The sequence below is a fragment of the Phyllostomus discolor genome, chromosome 5 (genome assembly GCF_004126475.2).
Source record: "Phyllostomus discolor isolate MPI-MPIP mPhyDis1 chromosome 5, mPhyDis1.pri.v3, whole genome shotgun sequence".
NCBI lineage: Eukaryota > Metazoa > Chordata > Mammalia > Chiroptera > Phyllostomidae > Phyllostomus > Phyllostomus discolor.
The window spans coordinates 169,245,650-169,268,623 of NC_040907.2; the positions used below are offsets into that span (position 1 = coordinate 169,245,650).

Here is a 22,974-nt window from a genome sequence, read left to right on the forward strand (position 1 = left end):
TGCTAATTCCCTGGGTGTCCCAAGGCAATGGTGGCAAGCTTCAGCCCTGATACTGGCTCTGACAAACAGAAAAATCATTCCCCAGGGAAGTGAGGCAGGTGGTGGGAAAGCCAGAGAGTTGTGTGCAGCTAGCTGTAGTGTCCTCAGCCAGAGCACGTGTGGGGTGTCTACTCAGTGGGTGCAAGAAGAGGTTCTCGAACCCCAGATCTGGGTGGGCCAATTGTGTGTTCCGAGTCTGACATTCTCCTTGTCTTCTTCACAGCCGCTCAGTCCCATTTGACACCGTGGCCGGGTGAGTTGTCAGTGACCTCCTCATTTAGGTCTTCTCTGTCTGCCCCTCCATGCCTCTCCTCCTCACTCCGGGAGAATCCCTTCCCTGTGACCATGGCCATGCTCACAGCCACTCTCTGTCCTCCATCACTGAGGTGTCATGGGTGCTGCGGCACGATTCGTGGCCTTTCCAGGACTGCATGTATTGTCCATGCATTCATATTCTCCCCAAATACCTGGTTGCTGTCCCTAAAGATGGCCGCCAGTGTTCAGAGACATGGCCTCCAGTGGCGTGACGCTGACCCTGTCACATCCCGGCTGATGCACTTTTTGTGGGTACTGGACTGTCCAAACCACTGGGGGCCTGCTGATGGCACATCAGACTTCGGTCTTGTCCCCTGTCTTCACACCTTCAACACACTGGAGTTGAGTGTGCTCACACATCCCTCACGATGGTCCAAGGGGTGGTGGAGAACTACAGGACAATGACTTGTCATGTAGTTGGACACTTGTTTGGCTCCTGCTTATAAATGCATGTGTCCGATGCTTGGGATCCAAGTTCTAGAGAGGTCCGCCTCTGAGAACTATCAATGAGCACAAGACTCAGGGCTGGGAGAGGGCAAAGTTTTTTCAGTTTCTCAGAGAACACGGCAGGCTTTGGGATTTAGAGCAATCAGTGGGGTTTCTGACAGGGCCTTAGATGCCACAGACCTTGCTGACAAATAGGCTTGTGCACATTAAGGTAGGAAGCGGCAGGATGCACATGGGCAATTGTCCTGGTGCCCCCACAAAACTTGAAAAGGGTCGGTATTGGTGAGCCCTAACTGTGACCTTTCCCTTGGTTGTCATTTGTAGGCACATGGCCAAACACTGCCCCGGCCTCAGCTCCAGGAAGCACAGACTCAGGTACCTATTCCTGTCACCCCCTTCCCCAGGGGCTTTGCCTCTGCTCCTGATTCAAGGGTGGGATGGACCGTGATGGAAAGAGGTTGCATGTGGGCGGCTGATATCTTTGTCTCTATGGAGGGGCTGCAAAGAAACAGTGTGTGTGGACAGGTCCTACGTGTGCTCTGGTGGCACAGGATCCCATATGTAGGGAGATCCTGGGCAGAGTCTCAGCAGAGACCCCCTTCCATGAATGAGTGTGCATGTTCCAGGCCAGGCTAGTCAGTCCCTCTGAGACAGGGCTGCGAGGCCGGGCCAGCAGCTGCTGTCCTGAGAAGAGGGGGTGAAAGTGCAGGAGCGCCCCCTGTCAGGAACACTTCCCATCACTCCTGGGCCTCTGCCTGTGGTTCCCCAGGAGTTCTGGGGAGCCCGAGGGTACCGACCACAGGGAACAGCCCCCAGAACCATGGAGCTCTGCTCGGAGGCCCCGTGTGGGGTCCTGGAGGCAGTCCTGTCCCCTCACTGGGTGCCCTCAAGGAGGCTCCTGCACCTGGGAGCAGCCTTTCCCTGGTGCTGAGGGCATGGAAGCCTGTACCTGAGATGGGCTGTCTGTGTTCCTTCCCTGTGCTGAAGGGGAACCTGCCCACGTGTCCAAAGCTGACTGTGTCCCCGGGTCGTTAGGCCATGAGGGTGTCCCAAGGGTCTGGGTCCTGCCTCAGGCCTGGTGGCTCAACAGAGGGATGGAAGAGGTGTTCTTGTGCCTTGCCTAGGGTTCGGGACAGAAGGCGGTTTGGACCTGAGGCTGGTGAACGGAGGTGAACAGTGTCAGGGCCGGGTGGAGGTTCTCTACCGAGGCTCCTGGGGGACCGTGTGTGACGATGACTGGGACATCAATGACGCCAACGTGGTGTGCAGGCAGCTGGGCTGTGGCTGGGCTATGTCTGCTCCGGGAAGTGCCAGGTTCGGTCAGGGCTCGGGGCCCATTGTCCTGGACAACGTGCGCTGCTCAGGCCATGAGTCCTACCTATGGAGCTGCCCACACCAAGGCTGGAACTCACACAACTGCAACCACGGGGAGGACGCTGGTGTCATCTGCTCAGGTGGGCCTCACACAGGGTGGGTTTCCCTTTCATCTGGTGATATTGCTCAGAGCTGATGAGATTCCCACTCCAGTGACCCTGCCTGAGCCTCATAGTGTCGTCCCTGCTCCTGGAACTTATTTTAGGACAGCAGGCACACAAGAGGTTATGTCACCTGGTCTGAGTGAGAAAGGACCCTTTTGAGAATGGGAACCTGGCATTGTCTGGGTATTACCCTCAGACTGTTGGAGGGGACTGTGGCACGAGTTCTTGCTCAGGGTCCAGCTTTCTGATGGCAGAGCAGGGAGCCTTTTTCTCCTTCCTCCAGAACACGATCTCACGTCCCGAGTCCGGTCCTCCTGGGGCAAAGCTCTTAGGCAGAGCTCTTTGTTGGAGGTGAGGGTTGGTAGCAAGCACTCTGTTCTCTGGTTAGCACAGTGCTTGGGTCTCTGCCCAGAATGTAACACTGAGAAAAAACCACACCAGCAGAGAGCTCCTTGTGAGCAACAGAACAGGTAGCAGAGGGTGGGGTGAGGTGTGAGATATCAGGAGGCCACAGAATCATTGTGGTGAGTTAGGGAAAGCCTTGGGGACAGTAACACAATGCAAGAAGAAATATTGGAAACTGTTATAGAGGGCCTTCATCATCACATCTCGAGACGAGGTAATTGGCCTCTTCACTAACCCAGTCCTTAGCGCCCTCCTCTGCTAATTCCCTGGGTGTCCCAAGCCAATGGTGGCAAGCTTCAGCCCTGACACTGGCTCTGACAAACAGAAAAATCATTCCTCAGGGAAGTGAGGCAGGTGGTGGGAAAGCCAGAGAGTTGTGGGTAGCTAGCTGTAGTGTCCTCAGCCAGAGCACGTGTGGGGTGTCTACTCAGTGGGTGCAAGAAGAGGTTCTCGAACCCCAGATCTGGGTGGGCCAATTGTGTGTTCCGAGTCTGACATTCTCCTTGTCTTCTTCACAGCCGCTCAGTCCCATTCGACGGCATGGCCGGGTGAGTTGTCAGTGACCTCCTCATTTAGGTCTTCTCTGTCTGCCCCTCCATGCCCCTCCTCCTCACTCCAGGAGAATCCTTGCCCTGTGACCATGGCCACACTCACAGCCTCTCTGTGTCCTCCATCACTGAGGTGTCCTGGGTGCTGCGGCAGGATTCGTGGCCTTTCCAGGACTGCGTGTATTTTCGATGCATTCGTATTCTCCCCAAACACTTGGTTGCTGTCCCTAAAGATGGCCGTCAGTGTTCAGAGACATGGCCTCCAGTGGCGTGACGCTGACCCTGTCACATCCCGGCTGATGCACTTTTTGTGGGTACTGGACCGTCCAGACCACTGGGGGCCTGCTGATGGCACATCAGACTTCGGTGTTGTCTCCTGTCTTCACGCGTTCAACACACTGGAGTTGAGTGTGCTCACACATCCCTCACGATGGTCCAAGGGGTGGTGGAGAACTACAGGACAATGACTTGTCATGTAGTTGGACACTTGTTTGGCTCCTGCTTATAAATGCATGTGTCCGATGCTTGGGATCCAAGTTCTAGAGAGGTCCGCCTCTGAGAACTATCAATGATAATAAGACTCAGGGCTGGGAGAGGGCAAAGTTTTTTCAGTTTCTCAGAGAACACAGCAGGCTTCGGGATTTAGAGCAATCAGTGGGGTTTCTGATAGGGCCTTAGATGCCACAGACCTTGCTGACAAATAGGCTTGTGCACATTAAGGTAGGAAGAGGCAGGATGCACATGGGCAATTGTCCTGGTGCCCCCACAAAACTTGAAAAGGGTCGGTATTGGTGAGCCCTAACTGTGACCTTTCCCTTGGTTGTCATTTGTAGGCACATGGCCAAACACTGCCCCGGCCTCAGCTCCAGGAAGCACAGACTCAGGTACCTATTCCTGTCACCCCCTTCCCCAGGGGCTTTGCCTCTGCTCCTGATTCAAGGGTGGGATGGACCGTGATGGAAAGAGGTTGCACGTGGGCGGCTGATATCTTTGTCTCTATGGAGGGGCTGCAAAGAAACAGTGTGTGTGGACAGGTCCTACGTGTGCTCTGGTGGCACAGGATCCCATATGTAGGGAGATCCTGGGCAGAGTCTCAGCAGAGACCCCCTTCCATGAATGAGTGTGCATGTTCCAGGCCCGGCTAGTCAGTCCCGCTGAGACAGGACTGTCAGGCCAGGCCGGCAGCTGCTGTCCTGAGAAGAGGGGGTGAAAGTGCAGGAGCGCCCCCTGTCAGGAACACTTCCCATCACTCCTGGGCCTCTGCCTGTGGTTCCCCAGGAGTGTTGGGGAGCCCGAGGGTGCCAACCAGGGAGAACAGCCCCCAGAACCGTGGAGCTCTGCTTGGGCAGACCTGAGTGGGGTCCTGGAGGCAGTCCTGTCCCCTCCCTGGGTGCCCTCAAGGAGGCTCCTGCACCTGGGAGCAGCCTTTCCCTGGTGCTGAGGGCGTGGAAGCCTGTACCTGAGATAGGATGTCTCTACTTCTTTCCTGTGGTGAAGGTGAACCTGGTCACGTGTCCTAAGCTGACTGTGTCCCCAAGTCTTTAGGCCATGAGGGTGTCCCAAGGATCTGGGACCTGCCTCAGGCCTGGTGGCTCAACAGAGGGATGGAAGAGGTGTTCTTGTGCCTTGCCTAGGGTTCGGGACAGAAGGCGGTTTGGACCTGAGGCTGGTGAACGGAGGTGAACGGTGTCAGGGCCGGGTGGAGGTTCTCTACCGAGGCTCCTGGGGGACCGTGTGTGACGATGACTGGGACATCAATGACGCCAACGTGGTGTGCAGGCAGCTGGGCTGTGGCTGGGCCACGTATGCACCTGGAAATGCCCGGTTCGGTCAGGGCTCGGGGCCCATTGTCCTGGACGATGTGCGCTGCTCAGGGCACGAGTCCTACCTGTGGAGCTGCCCTCACCGAGGCTGGAACTCGCACAACTGTAACCATTGGGAGGACGCCAGTGTCATCTGCTCAGGTGGGCCTCACACAGGTTAGGTCATCCTTTGATTAGGTGATATTGCTCAGAGCTGATGAGATTCCCACTCCAGGGCCCCTGCTTGAGACTCATAGTGTCCACCCTGGACCCTAGACCAGGGCAGTGGGCACCCAAGAGGTTATGTCACCTGCCCTGAGTGAGAAAGGAGCTTGGTCCGAATGGGAACTGGTGTTGTTTGGGGATTGCCCTGAGGTTGTTGGAGGGGACTGTGGCACGGAGTTTTTGCTCAGGGTCCAGCTTTCTGATGGCAGAGCAGGGAGCCTTTTCCTCCTTCCTCCATAACACGATCTCAGATCCCGATCTGGTCCTCCTGTGGCAAAGCTCTCAGGCCGAGCTCTTTGTGAGATGTGGGGTGGGTAGCAAGCACCCTGTTCTCTGGTTAGCACAGTGCTTGGGTCTCTGCCAGAATGTGACGCTGAGGAACAGACCTGGGAGCTCAGAGCTTCCTGTGAACTGCAGAGTGGGGAGATGGGGGTGGGGTGAGGTGTGAGACAGCAGGAAGCCAAAGAACAGACTCAGGTGAGCCAGGGAGGTCCTTGGGGACAGTGGCACGATGCGAGGAGAAAGACTGAAATTTGCTCTAGATGGATGCCGCTATCACACCCCTACGTGAGACAATTGGCTTCTACAGTAACCCAGTCCTTAGGGTCCTCCTCTGTTAATTCCCGGGGTGTCAGCCAAGGCTGTGGTGGCCTGCCTGAGCCATGACACTGACTCTGACAAAGAGAAAGGTCATTTCTCGGGCACAGAGTGGCAGGCGATGGCAATGACAGAGAGTTTTGGGCAGCTAGCTGTAGTGTCCTCAGCCAGGGCACGTGTGAGGCGTCTGCTCAATGGGTGCAATGAGACGTTCACGAACCCTGCATCTGTGTGGGCCAACTGTGCGTTCCGCGTCTGACATTTTCCTTCTCGTGTTCACAGCCGCTCAGTCCAATTCCACACCGGGGCCGGGTGAGTTGTCATGGACCCTCCTCATTTATGACTTCTCTGTCTGCCCCTCCATGCCTCTCCTCCTCATTGTGGGAGAACCCCTGCCCTGTGACCATGGCCACGCTCACGGCCTCCCTCTGTCCTCCATCACTGGGATGCCCTACAGTGCTGCAGCAGGACTGGTGGCATTTGCAGGACTGTGTGCATTTTCGATGCATTCGTATTCTCTCCGAATTCTTGGTTGCTGTCCCTAAAGATGGCTGCCAGTGTTCAGAGACATGGCCTCCAGTGGCGTGACGCTGACCCTGTCACATCCTGGCCAATGCTCTTTTCGTGGGTACTGGACCGTCCAGACCACTGGGGGCCTGCTGATGGCCCATCAGAGTTTGCTCTTCTCTCCTCCCCTCACACCTTCAACACACTGCATTCAGCAGGGTCACACCTGCCTTTCTAGGGGCAGGCCGGTGTCCACGGGGTGGTGGAGAATTATGTGACAATGATTTGCCATGTTGTTGGACACTTGCTTGGCTCCTGCTTATAAAACTATGTTCCTGACCCTTGGGTTCCAAGCTCTAGAGTGGGGTCAGTCTGTGAGAATTTTCAAGAAGCACAAAACTCAGGGCTGGGAGAGGGCAAAGCCTTTTTAGTTTATAAGAGAACAGGGCAGGCTTGGGAATTTAGAGGAATCAGTGGGATTTCTAACAGGGCTCTGGAGCTCTCAGGCCTCGCTGACAAACAGATTGTGCACATTAAGGTAGGAAGGGGCAGGCTGCACATGGGCAATTGTCCTGATGCCCCCACAAAGCTTGAAAAGGGTCGGTATTGGTGAACCCTAACTGTGACCTTTCCCTTGGTTGTCATTTGTAGGCACATGGCCAAACACTGCCCCGGCCTCAGCTCCAGGAAGCACAGACTCAGGTATCTATTCCCGTCACCCCTTCCCCAGGGGCTTTGCCTCCGCTCCTGATTCAAGGGTGGTATGGACCCTGATGCAAAGAGGTTGCACGTGGGTGGTTGATATCTTTGTCTCTATGGAGGGGCTGCAAAGAAATAGTGTGTGTGGACAGTCCTACGTGTGACATAGTGACCCAGGATTCCAACTGCAGTGAGATCCTGGGCAGTGGCATAGCAGACACCCCCTTCTATGGCTGAGTGTGCTTGCTGTGGCCTACCGGGTCTGTCCCGCTGAGACAGGGGTGCGAATTCAAGCCTCCAGCTGCTGCCTGGAGAAGAGGAGGTGAAAGGGCTTGAGCGCCTCCTGTCAGGAACACTTCCCATCACTCCTGGGGCTATGCCTGGAGTCACCCGGGAGCTTTGGGGAGCCTGCAGGCACCAACCAGGGAGAACTGCCCCCACAGCTGTGGAGCTCTGCTCAGGAGGCCTCGTGTGGGGTCCTGGAGGCAGTCCTGTGCCCTCCCTCAGTGTCCTTATGCAGGGTCCCGCACAGGCAAGCAGCCTTGACCTGGCCAGAGAGGATGTGTCTGCCCCTGTCCTGTGATGAAGGTGAACCTTCAGACATGTCGAAAGCTGACTGTGTCCCCGGTCATTAGGCCATGAGGGTGTCCCCAGGGTCTGGGACCAGCCTCAGGCCCTGTGGCTCCATAGAATCAAGGATAAGTTGTTCCTGAGCCATCCCTAGGGATAGGGACAGAAGGCACTGGGGACCTGAGGCTCATCCACGGTGTCAGGGACTAGTCAAGGTTTTCTACCAAGGCTCACAGGGGACTGTGTGTGACAACAATTGAGGCATTAATGACAGCAATGTGGTGTATAGGCAGCTGGGCTGTAGGTGGCTCATGTTGGCTATGGGAAGGGCCGGTTCAGTCAGGAGTTGGGGCCCATTGTCCTGGATGACGTGCACTGCTCAGGGCAGGAGTCCCATCTGTGGAGCTACCTGCACCGTGGCTAGAGCTTGCACAACTGTAACCAGGGGGAGGATGCTGGTGTCATCTACTCAGGGGGTCTCACCCATGGTGTGTCTGCCTGTCATGTGGTGATATTGCTCATAACTGATGAGGTTATGAATCCGGTGACCCTGCCTGAGCCTCATAGTACTGTCCCTGGTAGTAACACAAGGTGTTATGTCACCTCCTTTGTTGATAATGTAGGTGATGCACTCAGGCCCACGGCATTCTCTAGAGATTGTCCATGCGTTGTTGGGGGGATGGTAGTACCCTGTGTTGGCTCAGGGTCCAGCTTCCTGATGGCAAGGCAGGGAGACTTTTCATTCTGCTTCTGTAAGAGGAGCTCACCTGCCACGTCCGCTCTTTCTGGGGCAAAGCTCTTAGGCAGAGCCCTATCACGGTTGTGGGGGTGGGTAGCAAGCCCTGCTCTCTGTTGAGCACAGTGCTGAGGGCTCTGCCACAATGTGACACTAAGGAAAATACACACGAGCAAGAGCTTCTTGTGAACCACAGAAGAAGTGGCAGAGGGTGGGTGAGGTTTGAGACAGTAGGAGGACAATGAATCAATGGTGGTGATTCAAGCAGGACCTTGGGGACGGTGGCACGATGCAAGCAGAAAGTCTGGGAATGGCTACAAAGGACCGCTGTCATCACATCTGGAGGCAAGATAATTGGCATCTCGAGTAACCCAGTCCTGTGGGTCGTCCTCTGCTAATTTCCAGGGTGTCAGCCAAGGCTTTGGTGGCCCTCTTGAGGCATGACACTGACTGTGACAAACAGAAGGCTCATTCGTCAGGCACAGCGAGGCAGGTGATGGAAAAGACAGAGAGTTTTGGGCGGCCAGCGGTAGTGTCCACAGCAAGGGCACATGCGAGGTGTCCCCTCAGTGGGTGTCAGAAGAGGGTCATCCACCCTGGATCTGAGTCACGCAACTGTGTGGTCCGCTTCTAACATTTTCCTTCTCTTCCCTAAGCTGCTCATTCCCATTCAACATGGTGGCCTTGTGAGTTGTCAGCCACTTCCTCTTTTATGTCTTCTCTTTCTGCACCTCCACGCCTCTCCTCCTCACTCCAGGAGAACCCCTTCCCTGGGAACATGGCCACGCTCACAGCCTCTCTCTGTCCTCCATCCCTGAGAAGCCCACAGTGCTGCGGCAGGATTCGTGGCATTGCCAGGACTGCATGTATTGTCCATGCATTCGTATTCTCCCCAAACACTTGGTCGTGGTCCCTAAAGATGGCCACCAGTGTTCAGAGAGATGGCCTCCAGTGGTGTGACATTGACCCTGTCACATCCCGGCTCATGGACTTTTTGTGACACTGCACAGTCCAAATCACTGGGGTCATGAGTACCGCATATCAGACTTCGGTCTTGTCTCCTGTCTTCACACCGTCAACACACTGGGGTTCAGCATGCTCACACCTGCATCTCTATAGTGCTGGCAGAGGGCCCAGGTGATGGTGGAGAAAGAGGGGACAGTGATTTGCCATTAATTGGACACTTGTTTGGCTCTTGCTCATAAATCTATGTCGCTGACCCTTGTGATCAAAGCTCTAGAGTGAGGTCAGCCTCTGAGACCTACCAGTGAGCACAAGACCTGGGTCTGGGAGAGGGTAAGGCTTTTTCAGTTTAGAAGAGAATAAAGGAGGCTTAGGGATTTCCAGGAATCAGTGGGATTTCTAAAGCGCCTTGGATCACACAAACCTTTGCTCAGGCCTGACAAGTAGGCCTGAGCAAATTAGGTAGGAAGAAGCATGATCACGGAAGCAATTGTCCAGGTGCCTCCACAAAATTTAAACAGAGTCAGTATTGGTGACCCCTAACTGTGACCTTTCCCTCTTTTGTCACTTGTAGACACATGGCCAAGCACGTCCATGCCCTGGGCACCAGGAAGCACAGACTCAGGTACATATTCCTGTCACCCCCTGCCCCAGAGGCTCTGCCTCTGCTCCTGATTCAAGGGTGGGATGGACTGGAAAGAGGTGGGATGGATGGAAAGAGGTTGCACGTGGGCGGCTGATATCTTTGTCTCTATGGAGGGGCTGCAAAGAAACAGTGTGTGTGGACAGGTCCTACGTGTGCCATAGTGGCATGGAATTCCAACTCTAGTGAGATCCTGGGCAGAGTCTCAGCAGAGACCCCCTTCCATGAATGAGTGTGCATGTTCCAGGCCCGGCTAGTCAGTCCCTCTGAGACAGGACTGTCAGGCCAGGCCGGCAGCTGCTGTCCTGAGAAGAGGGGGTGAAAGTGCAGGAGCGCCCCCTGTCAGGAACACTTCCCATCACTCCTGGCCCTCTGCCTGTGGTTCCCCAGGAGTTCTGGGGAGCCCGAGGGTACCGACCACGGGGAACAGCCCCCAGAACCATGGAGCTCTGCTCGGAGGCCCCGTGTGGGGTCCTGGAGGCAGTCCTGTCCCCTCCCTGGGTGCCCTCAAGGAGGCTCCTGCACCTGGGAGCAGCCTTTCCCTGGTGCTGAGGGCGTGGAAGCCTGTACCTGAGATGGGCTGCCTGTGTTCCTTCCCTGTGCTGAAGGGGAACCTGGTCACGTGTCCAAAGCTGACTGTGTCCCCGAGTCTTTAGGCCATGAGGGTGTCCCAAGGATCTGGGACCTGCCTCAGGCCTGGTGGCTCAACAGAGGGATGGAAGAGGTGTTCTTGTGCCTTGCCTAGGGTTCGGGACAGAAGGCGGTTTGGACCTGAGGCTGGTGAACGGCGGTGAACGGTGTCAGGGCCGGGTGGAGGTTCTCTACCAAGGTTCCTGGGGGACCGTGTGTGACGATGACTGGGACATCAATGACGCCAACGTGGTGTGCAGGCAGCTGGGCTGTGGCTGGGCCACATCTGCTCCGGGAAGTGCCAGGTTCGGTCAGGGCTCGGGGCCCATTGTCCTGGACGATGTGCGCTGCTCAGGGCACGAGTCCTACCTGTGGAGCTGCCCGCACCAAGGCTGGAACTCACACAACTGCAACCACGGGGAGGACGCTGGTGTCATCTGCTCAGGTGGGCCTCACGCAGGGTGGGTCTCCCTTTCATTTGGTGATATTGCTCAGAGCTGATGAGATTCCCACTCCAGTGACCCTGCCTGAGCCTCATAGTGTCGTCCCTGCTCCTGGACCTTAATTTAGGGCAGCAGGCACCCAAGAGGTTATGTCACCTGGTCTGAGTGAGAAAGGACCCTTTTTAGAATGGGAACCTGGCGTTGTCTGGGGATTACCCTCAGACTGTTGGAGGGGACTGTGGCACGAGTTCTTGCTCAGGGTCCAGCTTTCTGATGGCAGAGCAGGGAGCCTTTTTCTCCTTCCTCCAGAACACGATCTCACGTCCTGAGTCCGGTCCTCCTGGGGCAAAGCTCTTAGGCAGAGCTCTTTGTCGGAGGTGAGGGTTGGTAGCAAGCACCCTGTTCTCTGGTTAGCACAGTGCTTGGGTCTCTGCCCAGAATGTAACACTGAGAAAAAACCACACCAGCAGAGAGCTCCTTGTGAGCAACAGAACAGGTAGCAGAGGGTGGGGTGAGGTGTGAGATATCAGGAGGCCACAGAATCATTGTGGTGAGCTAGGGAAAGCCTTGGGGACAGTAACACAATGCAAGAAGAAATATTGGAAACTGTTATAGAGGGCCTTCATCATCACATCTCGAGATGAGGTAATTGGCCTGTTCACTAACCCAGTCCTTAGCGCCCTCCTCTGCTAATTCCCTGGGTGTCCCAAGGCAATGGTGGCAAGCTTCAGCCCTGACACTGGCTCTGACAAACAGAAAAATCATTCCTCAGGGAAGTGAGGCAGGTGGTGGGAAAGCCAGAGAGTTGTGTGCAGCTAGCTGTAGTGTCCTCAGCCAGAGCACGTGTGGGGTGTCTACTCAGTGGGTGCAAGAAGAGGTTCTCGAACCCCAGATCTGGGTGGGCCAATTGTGTGTTCCGAGTCTGACATTCTCCTTGTCTTCTTCACAGCCGCTCAGTCCCATTCGACACCATGGCCGGGTGAGTTGTCAGTGACCTCCTCATTTAGGTCTTCTCTGTCTGCCCCTCCATGCCCCTCCTCCTCACTCCAGGAGAATCCTTGCCCTGTGACCATGGCCACGCTCACAGCCTCTCTGTGTCCTCCATCACTGAGGTGTCCTGGGTGCTGCGGCAGGATTCGTGGCCTTTCCAGGACTGCGTGTATTTTCGATGCATTTGTATTCTCCCCAAACACTTGGTTGCTGTCCCTAAAGATGGCCGCCAGTGTTCAGTTAGATGGCCTCCAGTGGCATGATGTTGACCTTGTCACATCCCGGCTGATGCACTTTTTGTGGGTACTGGACCGTCCAGACCACTGGGGGCCTGCTGATGGCACATCAGACTTCGGTGTTGTCTCCTGTCTTCACGTGTTCAACACACTGGAGTTGAGTGTGCTCACACATCCCTCACGATGGTCCAAGGGGTGGTGGAGAACTACAGGACAATGACTTGTCATGTAGTTGGACACTTGTTTGGCTCCTGCTTATAAATGCATGTGTCTGATGCTTGGGATCCAAGTTCTAGAGAGGTCCGCCTCTGAGAACTATCAATGAGCATAAGACTCAGGGCTGGGAGAGGGCAAAGTTTTTTCAGTTTCTCAGAGAACACAGCAGGCTTCGGGATTTAGAGCAATCAGTGGGGTTTCTGACAGGGCCTTAGATGCCACAGACCTTGCTGACAAATAGGCTTGTGCACATTAAGGTAGGAAGCGGCAGGATGCACATGGGCAATTGTCCTGGTGCCCCCACAAAACTTGAAAAGGGTCGGTATTGGTGAGCCCTAACTGTGACCTTTCCCTTGGTTGTCATTTGTAGGCACATGGCCAAACACTGCCCCGGCCTCAGCTCCAGGAAGCACAGACTCAGGTACCTATTCCTGTCACCCCCTTCCCCAGGGGCTTTGCCTCTGCTCGTGATTCAAGGGTGGGATGGACCGTGATGGAAAGAGGTTGCATGTGGGCGGCTGATATCTTTGTCTCTATGGAGGGGCTGCAAAGAAACAGTGTGTGTGGACAGGTCCTACGTGTGCTCTGGTGGCACAGGATCCCATATGTAGGGAGATCCGGGGCAGAGGCACAGCAGAGGCCTCCTTCCCTGAACGAGTGTGCATGTTCCAGGCCCGGCTAGTTAGTCCCTCTGAGACAGGGCTGTGAGGCCGGGCCAGCAGCTGCTGTCCTGAGAAGAGGGGGTGAAAGTGCAGGAGACCCCCCTGTCAGGAACACTTCCCATCACTCCTGGGCCTCTGCCTGTGGTTCCCCAGGAGTGTTGGGGAGCCCGAGGGTACCAACCAGGGAGAACAGCACCCAGAACCGTGGAGCTCTGCTCGGGCAGACCCGGGTGGGGTCCTGGAGGCAGTCCTGTCCCCTCCCTGGGTGCCCTCAAGGAGACTCCTGCACCTGGGAGCAGCCTTTCCCTGGTGCTGAGGGCGTGGAAGCCTGTACCTGAGATGGGCTGTCTCTACTTCTTTCCTGTGCTGAAGGGGAACCTACTCATGTGTCCTAAGCTGACTGTGTTTCTGGGTCGTTAGGCCATGAGGGTGTTCCAAGGATCTGGGACATGCCTCAGGCCTGGAGGCTCAACAGAGGGATGGAAGAGGTGTTCTTGTGCCTTGCCTAGGGTTCGGGACAGAAGGTGGTTTGGACCTGAGGCTGGTGAACGGCGGTGAACGGTGTCAGGGCCGGGTGGAGGTTCTCTACCGAGGCTCCTGGGGGACCGTGTGTGACGATGACTGGGACATCAACGATGCCAACGTGGTGTGCAGGCAGCTGGGCTGTGGCTGGGCCACGTATGCACCTGGAAATGCCCGGTTCGGTCAGGGCTCGGGGCCCATTGTCCTGGACGATGTGCGCTGCTCAGGGCACGAGTCCTACCTGTGGAGCTGCCCTCACCGAGGCTGGAACTCGCACAACTGTAACCATTGGGAGGACGCCAGTGTCATCTGCTCAGGTGGGCCTCACACAGGTTAGGTCATCCTTTGATTAGGTGATATTGCTCAGAGCTGATGAGATTCCCACTCCAGGGCCCCTGCTTGAGCCTCATAGTGTCCACCCTGGACCCTGGACCAGGGCAGTGGGCACCCAAGAGGTTATGTCACCTGCCCTGAGTGAGAAAGGAGCTTGGTCCGAATGGGAACTGGTGTTGTCTGGGGATTGCCCTGAGGTTGTTGGAGGGGACTGTGGCACCGAGTTTTTGCTCAGGGTCCAGCTTTCTGATGGCAGAGCAGGGAGCCTTTTCCTCCTTCCTCCATAACATGATCTCAGATCCCGATCCGGTCCTCCTGTGGCAAAGCTCTCAGGCCGAGCTCTTTGTCCGACGTGGGGTGGGTAGCAAGCACCCTGTTCCCTGATGAACACAGTGCTTGGGGCTCTGCCAGAATGTGATGCTGAGGAACAGACCTGGGAGCTCAGAGCTCCATGTGAACTACAGAGTGGGGAGCTGGGGTTCGGGCGAGGTGTGAGACAGCAGGAAGCCAAAGAACAGACTCAGGTGAGCCGGGGAAGGTTGTGGGGCTGGTAGCACGATGCGAGGAGAGAGACTGAAAGTTGCTCTAGATGGACGCCGTTATCACATCCCCACGCGAGACCATTGGCTTCTACAGTAACCCAGTCGGTAGGGTCCTCCTCTGTTAATTCCCGGGGTGTCAGCCAAGGCTGTGGTGGCCTGCCTGAGCCACGACATTGACTCTGACAAAGAGAAAGGTCATTCCTCGGGCACAGTGTGGCAGGCGATGGCAATGACAGAGAGTTTTGGGCAGCTAGCTGTAGTGTCCTCAGCCAGGGCACGTGTGAGGCGTCTGCTCAATGGGTGCAATGAGACGTTCACCAACCCTGCATCTGTGTGGGCCAATTGTGCGTTCCGCGTCTGACATTTTCCTTCTCGTGTTCACAGCCGCTCAGTCCAATTCCACACCGGGGCCGGGTGAGTTGCCAGTGACTTCCTCATTTATGACTTCTCTGTTTGCACCTCCATGCCTCTGCTCCTGACTCTGGGAGAACCCCTGCCCTGTGACCATGGCCACGCTCATGGCCTCTCTCTGTCCTCCATCACTGGGATGCCCACAGTGCTACAGCAGGACTGGTGGCATTACCAGGACTGCGTGCATTTTCGATGCATTCGTATTCTCCCCGAACACTTGGGTGCTGTCCCTAAAGATGGCCGCCAGTGTTCAGTTAGATGGCCTCCAGTGGCATGATGTTGACCTTGTCACATCCCGGTTGATGCACTTTTTGTGGCACTGGACCTTCCAGACCACTGGGATCCTCCTGATGGCACATTAGACTTTGGTCTTCTCTCCTGTCTTCACACCTTCAACACACTGCATTCAGCATGGTCACACCTGCCTCCCTATGGGGCAGGCCCGGTGTCCACGGGGTGCTGGAGATCTATGGGATGATGATTTGCCATGTAGTTGGACACTTGTTTGGCTCCTGCTTATAAATCTATGTCTCTGACCCGTGAGATCCAAACTATAGAGCCAGGTCGGCCCCTGAGAACTACCAATGAGCACATGACTCAGGGCTGGGAGAGGGCAAAGCTTTTTCCGTTCACAAGAGAACAGGGCAGGCTTAGGGATTTAGAGGATTCAGTGGGATTCCTAACAGGGCCTCGGACCCCAGAATCCATGCTGACAAATAGTCCTGAGCACATGAAGTTAGGCAGCGGCAGTCTACACATGGGGAATTGTCCTGTGCCCCCACAGAATTTAACAGAGTCAGTATTGGTGCGCCCTAACTGTGACCTTTCCCTCTGTTGTCACTTGTAGACACATGGCCAAGCACGTCCACAACCTGGGCCCCAGGAAACACAGACTCAGGTACATATCCTGTCACCCCTGCCCCAGGGGCTCTGCCTCTGCCCCTGGTTCAAGGGTGGGTGGACTGTGATGCAAAGAGGTTGCACGTGGGGGGCTGATCTCTTTGTCTCTATGGAGGGGCTAGCAAAGAAGTAGTGAGTGTGGATAGCTTTCCCAAGTGACATAATGGTACGGAATCCGATCTCTAGCGAGATCCTGGGTAGGGGCATAGCAGAGACCCACTTGAATGAATGAGTGTGTGTGCTGTGGCCTGGCTGGTGTGTCCCACTGACACAGGGGTGTGAACTCAAGCCTCCAGTTGCTGCCCCGAGCAGAGTTGGTGAATGTGCAGGAGCACCCCCCCGAGAGGAACACGTCCCATCACTCCTGGGATTGTGCCTGTGGTCACCTGGGAGTGATGGGGAGCCTGAGGGTGCCGACCATGGAGAACTGCCCCAGAACCGTGGAGCTCTGCTCGGGAGGCCCCTGGTGGAGTCCTGTGGGTAGGCCTGTCACAGCCTCAGTGCCCTCATGGAGGCCTCCGTACATGGGAGGATGCTTTACCTGGCATAATAGGCTGTCTCCTGCTTTCCTGTGCTGAAGGTGATTGTGTGCATGTGTCCAAAGCTGACTGTGTCCCCGGGTCGTTAGGCCATGAGGGTGTCCCAAGGTTCTGGGTCCTACCTCAGGCCTGGTGGCTCCAGAGAGTGATGGAGGAGGTGTTCTTGTGCCTTCCCTAGGGTTTGGGACAGAAGGCAGTTTGGACCTGAGGCTGGTGAACGGAGGTGAACGGTGTCAGGGCCGGGTGGAGGTTCTCTACCGAGGCTCCTGGGGCACCGTGTGTGACGACGACTGGGACATCAATGACGCCAACGTGGTGTGCAGGCAGCTGGGCTGTGGCTGGGCCACGTATGCTCCGGGAAATGCCCGATTTGGTCAGGGCTCGGGGCCCATTGTCCTGGACGATGTGCGCTGCTCAGGGTATGAGTCCTACCTGTGGAACTGCCCGCACCGAGGCTGGAACTCCCACAACTGCAACCACGGGGAGGACGCTGGTGTCATCTGCTCAGGTGGGCCTCACACAGGGTGGGTCTCCCTTTCCTTCGGTGATATTGCTCAGAGCTGTTGAGATTCCTGTTCGGGGGCCCCTGCCTGAGCCTCGGAGTGTCCTCCCTGTTCCTGGACCTTAATTTAGGGCAGCAGGAACCCAAGAGGTTATGTCACCTGCCTTGAGTGAGAAAGGATCTTGGTCTGAATGGGACCCAGGCATTCTCTGGGCATATCCCTCAGGTTTTTGCAGGGGACTGTGGCACCGAGTTCTTGATCAGGGTCCAGCTCCCTGATGGCAGAGTCGGGAGGCTTTTTGTTTTGCCTCTGTACCCTGAGCTCATGTCCCACATCCGATTCTCCTGGTGTGAAGCGCTTAGGCAGAGCTCTTTGTCAGACGTGGGGTGGGTAGCAAGCACCCTGTTCCCTGATGAACACAGTGCTTGGGGCTCTGCCAGAATGTGATGCTGAGGAACAGACCTGGGAGCTCAGAGCTCCATGTGAACTACAGAGTGGGGAGCTGGGGTTCGGGCGAGGTGTGAGACAGCAGGAAGCCAAAGAACAGACTCAGGTGAGCCGGGGAAGGTTGTGGGGCTGGTAGCACGATGCGAGGAGAGAGACTGAAAGTTGCTTTAGATGGACGCCGTTATCACATCCCCACGCGAGACCATTGGCTTCTACAGTAACCCAGTCCTTAGGGTCCTCCTCTGTTAATTCCCGGGGTGTCAGCCAAGGCTGTGGTGGCCTGCCTGAGCCACGACATTGACTCTGACAAAGAGAAAGGTCATTCCTCGGGCACAGTGTGGCAGGCGATGGCAATGACAGAGAGTTTTGGGCAGCTAGCTGTAGTGTCCTCAGCCAGGGCACGTGTGAGGCGTCTGCTCAATGGGTGCAATGAGACGTTCACGAACCCTGCATCTGTGTGGGCCAATTGTGCGTTCCGCGTCTGACATTTTCCTTCTCGTGTTCACAGCCGCTCAGTCCAATTCCACACCGGGGCCGGGTGAGTTGCCAGTGACTTCCTCATTTATGACTTCTCTGTCTGCCCCTCCATGCCTCTGCTCCTGACTCTGGGAGAACCCCTGCCCTGTGACCATGGCCACGCTCACGGCCTCTCTCTGTCCTCCATCACTGGGATGCCCTACAGTGCTGCAGCAGGACTGGTGGCATTTGCAGGACTGTGTGTATATTTGATGCATTCGTATTCTCCCCGAACACTTGGGTGCTGTCCCTAAAGATGGCCGCCAGTGTTCAGTTAGATGGCCTCCAGTGGCATGATGTTGACCTTGTCACATCCCGGTTGATGCACTTTTTGTGGCACTGGACCTTCCAGACCACTGGGATCCTCCTGATGGCACATTAGACTTTGGTCTTCTCTCCTGTCTTCACACCTTCAACACACTGCATTCAGCATGGTCACACCTGCCTCCCTATGGGGCAGGCCCGGTGTCCACGGGGTGCTGGAGATCTATGGGATGATGATTTGCCATGTAGTTGGACACTTGTTTGGCTCCTGCTTATAAATCTATGTCTCTGACCCGTGAGATCCAAACTATAGAGCCAGGTCGGCCCCTGAGAACTACCAATGAGCACATGACTCAGGGCTGGGAGAGGGCAAAGCTTTTTCCGTTCACAAGAGAACAGGGCAGGCTTAGGGATTTAGAGGATTCAGTGGGATTTCTAACAGGGCCTCGGACCCCAGAATCCATGCTGACAAATAGTCCTGAGCACATGAAGTTAGGCAGCGGCAGTCTACACATGGGGAATTGTCCTGTGCCCCCACAGAATTTAACAGAGTCAGTATTGGTGCGCCCTAACTGTGACCTTTCCCTCTGTTGTCACTTGTAGACACATGGCCAAGCACGTCCACAACCTGGGCCCCAGGAAACACAGACTCAGGTACATATCCTGTCACCCCTGCCCCAGGGGCTCTGCCTCTGCCCCTGGTTCAAGGGTGGGTGGACTGTGATGCAAAGAGGTTGCACGTGGGGGGCTGATCTCTTTGTCTCTATGGAGGGGCTAGCAAAGAAGTAGTGAGTGTGGATAGCTTTCCCAAGTGACATAGTGGCACGGAATCCGATCTCTAGCGAGATCCTGGGTCAGGGCATAGCAGAGACCCACTTGAATGAATGAGTGTGTGTGCTGTGGCCTGGCTGGTGTGTCCCGCTGACACAGGGGTCAACTCAAGCCTCCAGTTGCTGCCCTGAGAAGAAGTGGTGAAAGTGCAGGAGACCCCCAGACAGGCATATGTTCCATCACTCCCGGGGCTGTGCCTGTGGTCGCCTGGGAGTGATGGGAAGCCTGAGGGTGCCAACCATGGAGAACTGCCCCCAGGACCCTGGTGGAGTCCTGTAGGTAGCCCTGCCACAGCCTCAGTGTCCTCATGGAGGCCTCCGTACATGGGAGATGCTTTACCTGGCATAATAGGCTGTCTGCTGCTTTCCTGTGCTGAAGGTGATTGTGTGCATGTGTCCAAAGCTGACTGTGTCCCCGGGTCCTTAGGCCATGAGGGTGTCCCAGGGTCTGGGACCTACCTCAGGCCTGGTGGCTCAAAAGAGTTATGGAGGAAGTGTTCTTGTGCCTTGCCTAGGGTTTGGGACAGAAGGCAGTTTGGACCTGAGGCTGGTGAACGGCGGTGAACGGTGTCAGGGCCGGGTGGAGGTTCTCTACCGAGGCTCCTGGGGGACCGTGTGTGACGACGACTGGGACATCAATGATGCCAACGTGGTGTGCAGGCAGCTGGGCTGTGGCTGGGCCACGTATGCTCCGGGAAGTGCCCGGTTCGGTCAGGGTTCGGGGCCCATTGTCCTGGACGACGTGCGCTGCTCAGGGTATGAGTCCTACCTGTGGAGCTGCCCACACCGAGGCTGGAACTCGCACAACTGCAACCACGGGGAGGATGCTGGCGTCATCTGCTCAGGTAGGCCTCACATAGGGTACGTCTCCCTCTACTTCGGTGATATTGCTCAGAGCTGTTGAGATTCCCCATTGGGGGCCCCTGCCTGAGCCTCGGAGTGTCCTCCCTGTTCCTGGACCTTATTTTAGGGCAGCTGGCACCCAAGAGGTTATGTCACCTGCCCTGAGTGAGAAAGAATCTCAGTCCAAATGGGACCCAGGCATTCTCTGGGCATATCCCTCAGGTTTTTGCAGGGAACTGTGGCACCGAGTTCTCGCTCAGGGTCCAGCTCCCTGATGGCAGAGTCAGGAGGCTTTTTGTTTTGCCTCTGTACCCTGAACTCATGTCCCACATCGGATTCTCCTGGTGTGAAGTGCTTAGGCAGAGCTCTTTGTCAGAGGTGGGGGTTGGTAGCAAGCACCCTGTTCTCTGGTTAGCACAGTGCTTGGGTCTCTGCCCAGAATGTGACGATGAGAACAAAACACGCCAGCACAGAGCTTCTTGTGAGCAACAGAACAGGTGGCAGAGGGTGGGGTGAGGTGTGAAATATCAGGAGGCCACAGAATCATTGCAGTGAGCTAGGGAAGTTCTTGGGGATGGTAACACAATGCCAGGAGAAAGATTAGAAACTGTTATAAAGGGCCACCATCATCATGCCTCTAGACAAGGTAATTGGCCTCTCCACTAACCCAGTCCTTAGCACCCTCCTCTGCTAATTCCTGGGGTGTCCCATGTCTATGGTGGCCTGCTTCAGCCCTGACACTGGCTCTGACAAACAGAAAGGTGATTCCTTGGGAAGTGGGGCAGATGGTGGGAAAGAGAGTTTCAGGCAGCTAGCTGCAGCGTCCACAACCAGGGTGCAAGTACGCCGTCTACTCAGCAGGTGCGAGAAGAGGTTCATGAACCCCAGATATTGGTGGGCCAATTGTGTGTTCCGAGTCTAACATTTGCCTTCTCGTGTTTACAGCCGCTCAGTCCCATTCGACAGCATGGCCTGGTGAGTTGTCAGCGACCTCCTCCTTTAGGTCTTCTCTGTCTACACCTCCACGCCTCCCCTCCACTCTGTGGGCCAACCAGTGCCCTGTGAACATGCCCATGTGCACAGCCTCTCTCTGTCCTCCATCACTGAGATGCCCTCAGTGCTGCAGCAGGATCGGTGGCATTTGCATGACTGTGTATATTTTCAATGCATTCATTTTCTCTCTGCATACTTGGTTGCTGTCCCTAAAGATGGCCTCCAGTGTTCAGTTAGATGGCCTCCAGTGGCATGATGTTGACCTTGTCACATCCCGGCTGATGCACTTTTTGTGGGCACTGGACCTTCCAGACCACTGGGATCCTCCTGATGGCACATTAGACTTTGGTCTTCTCTCCTGTCTTCACACCTTCAACACACTGCATTCAGCATGGTCACACCTGCCTCCCTATGGGGCAGGCACAGTCCCATGGGGTGGTGGAGATCTATGGGACGATGATTTGCCATGTAGTTGGACACTTGTTTGGCTCTTGCTTATAAATCTATGTCTCTGACCTTTGGGATCGAAACTATAGAGCCAGGTCGGTCCCTGAGAACTACCAATGAGCACATGACTCAGGGCTGGGAGAGGGCAAAGCTTTTTCTGTTCACAAGAGAACAGGGCAGGCTTAGGGATTTAGAGGAATCAGTGGGATTTCTAACAGGGCCTCGGACCCCAGAATCCATGCTGACAAATAGTCCTGAGCACATGAAGTTAGGCGGCCGCAGTCTACACATGGGCAATTGTCCTGTGCCCCCACAGAATTTAACAGAGTCAGTATTGGTGGCCCCTAACTGTGACCTTTCCCTCTGTTGTCACTTGTAGACACGTGGCCAAGCACGTCCACAACCTGGGCACCAGGAAGCACAGACTCAGGTACATATCCTGTCACCCCTGCCCCAGGGGCTCTGCCTCTGCTTCTGGTTCAAGGGTGGGGTGGACTGTGATGGAAAGAGGTTGCACGTGGGGGGCTGATCTCTTTGTCTCTATGGAGGGGCTAGCAAAGAAGTAGTGAGTGTGGATAGCTTTCCCAAGTGACATAGTGGCACGGAATCCGATCTCTAGCGAGATCCTGGGTAGGGGCATAGCAGAGACCCACTTGAATGAATGAGTGTGTGTGCTGTGGCCTGGCTGGTGTGTCCCACTGACACAGGGGTGTGAACTCAAGCCTCCAGTTGCTGCCCCGAGCAGAGTTGGTGAATGTGCAGGAGCACCCCCCCGACAGGAACACGTCCCATCACTCCTGGGATTGTGCCTGTGGTCACCTGGGAGTGATGGGGAGCCTGAGGGTGCCGACCATGGAGAACTGCCCCAGAACCGTGGAACTCTGCTCGGGAGGCCCCTGGTGGAGTCCTGTGGGTAGGTCTGTCACAGCCTCAGTGCCCTCATGGAGGCCTCCGTACATGGGAGGATGCTTTACTTGGCATAATAGGCTGTCTCCTGCTTTCCTGTGCTGAAGGTGATTGTGTGCATGTGTCCAAAGCTGACTGTGTCCCCGGGTCGTTAGGCCATGAGGGTGTCCCAAGGTTCTGGGTCCTACCTCAGGCCTGGTGGCTCCAGAGAGTGATGGAGGAGGTGTTCTTGTGCCTTCCCTAGGGTTTGGGACAGAAGGCAGTTTGGACCTGAGGCTGGTGAACGGAGGTGAACGGTGTCAGGGCCGGGTGGAGGTTCTCTACCGAGGCTCCTGGGGCACCGTGTGTGACGACGACTGGGACATCAATGATGCCAACGTGGTGTGCAGGCAGCTGGGCTGTGGCTGGGCCACGTATGCTCCGGGAAATGCCCGATTTGGTCAGGGCTCGGGGCCCATTGTCCTGGACGATGTGCGCTGCTCAGGGTATGAGTCCTACCTGTGGAACTGCCCGCACCGAGGCTGGAACTCCCACAACTGCAACCACGGGGAGGATGCTGGTGTCATCTGCTCAGGTGGGCCTCACACAGGGTGGGTCTCCCTTTCCTTCGGTGATATTGCTCAGAGCTGTTGAGATTCCTATTCGGGGGCCCCTGCCTGAGCCTCGGAGTGCAGTGCCTGGTCTTGGACCTTATTTTAGGGCAGCAGGAACCCAAGAGGATATGTCACCTGCCCTGAGTGAGATAGAATCTCGGTCCGAATGGGACCCAGGCATTCTCTGGGGATTGCCTTCAGGTTTTTGCAGGGGACTGTGGCACCGAGTTCTTG

General features: G+C 55.9%; 1 protein-coding gene across 1 annotated transcript in view; it reads left to right on the forward strand.

Moving 5' to 3' along the window:
- DMBT1 (deleted in malignant brain tumors 1) overlaps positions 1 to 22,974 on the forward strand; it is a 313,958-nt gene that overhangs the window by 19,706 nt on the left and 271,278 nt on the right. The window contains exons 8-20 of the mRNA XM_036027425.1: positions 263 to 292; positions 1,926 to 2,255; positions 4,867 to 5,196; positions 10,720 to 11,049; positions 11,997 to 12,026; positions 12,860 to 12,910; positions 13,661 to 13,990; positions 16,577 to 16,906; positions 18,732 to 18,782; positions 19,474 to 19,803; positions 20,747 to 20,776; positions 21,621 to 21,671; positions 22,392 to 22,721. Of these exons, the coding sequence (XP_035883318.1) occupies positions 263 to 292; positions 1,926 to 2,255; positions 4,867 to 5,196; positions 10,720 to 11,049; positions 11,997 to 12,026; positions 12,860 to 12,910; positions 13,661 to 13,990; positions 16,577 to 16,906; positions 18,732 to 18,782; positions 19,474 to 19,803; positions 20,747 to 20,776; positions 21,621 to 21,671; positions 22,392 to 22,721 (2,553 nt within the window). The remainder of the gene's footprint in view (positions 1 to 262; positions 293 to 1,925; positions 2,256 to 4,866; positions 5,197 to 10,719; positions 11,050 to 11,996; positions 12,027 to 12,859; positions 12,911 to 13,660; positions 13,991 to 16,576; positions 16,907 to 18,731; positions 18,783 to 19,473; positions 19,804 to 20,746; positions 20,777 to 21,620; positions 21,672 to 22,391; positions 22,722 to 22,974) is intronic.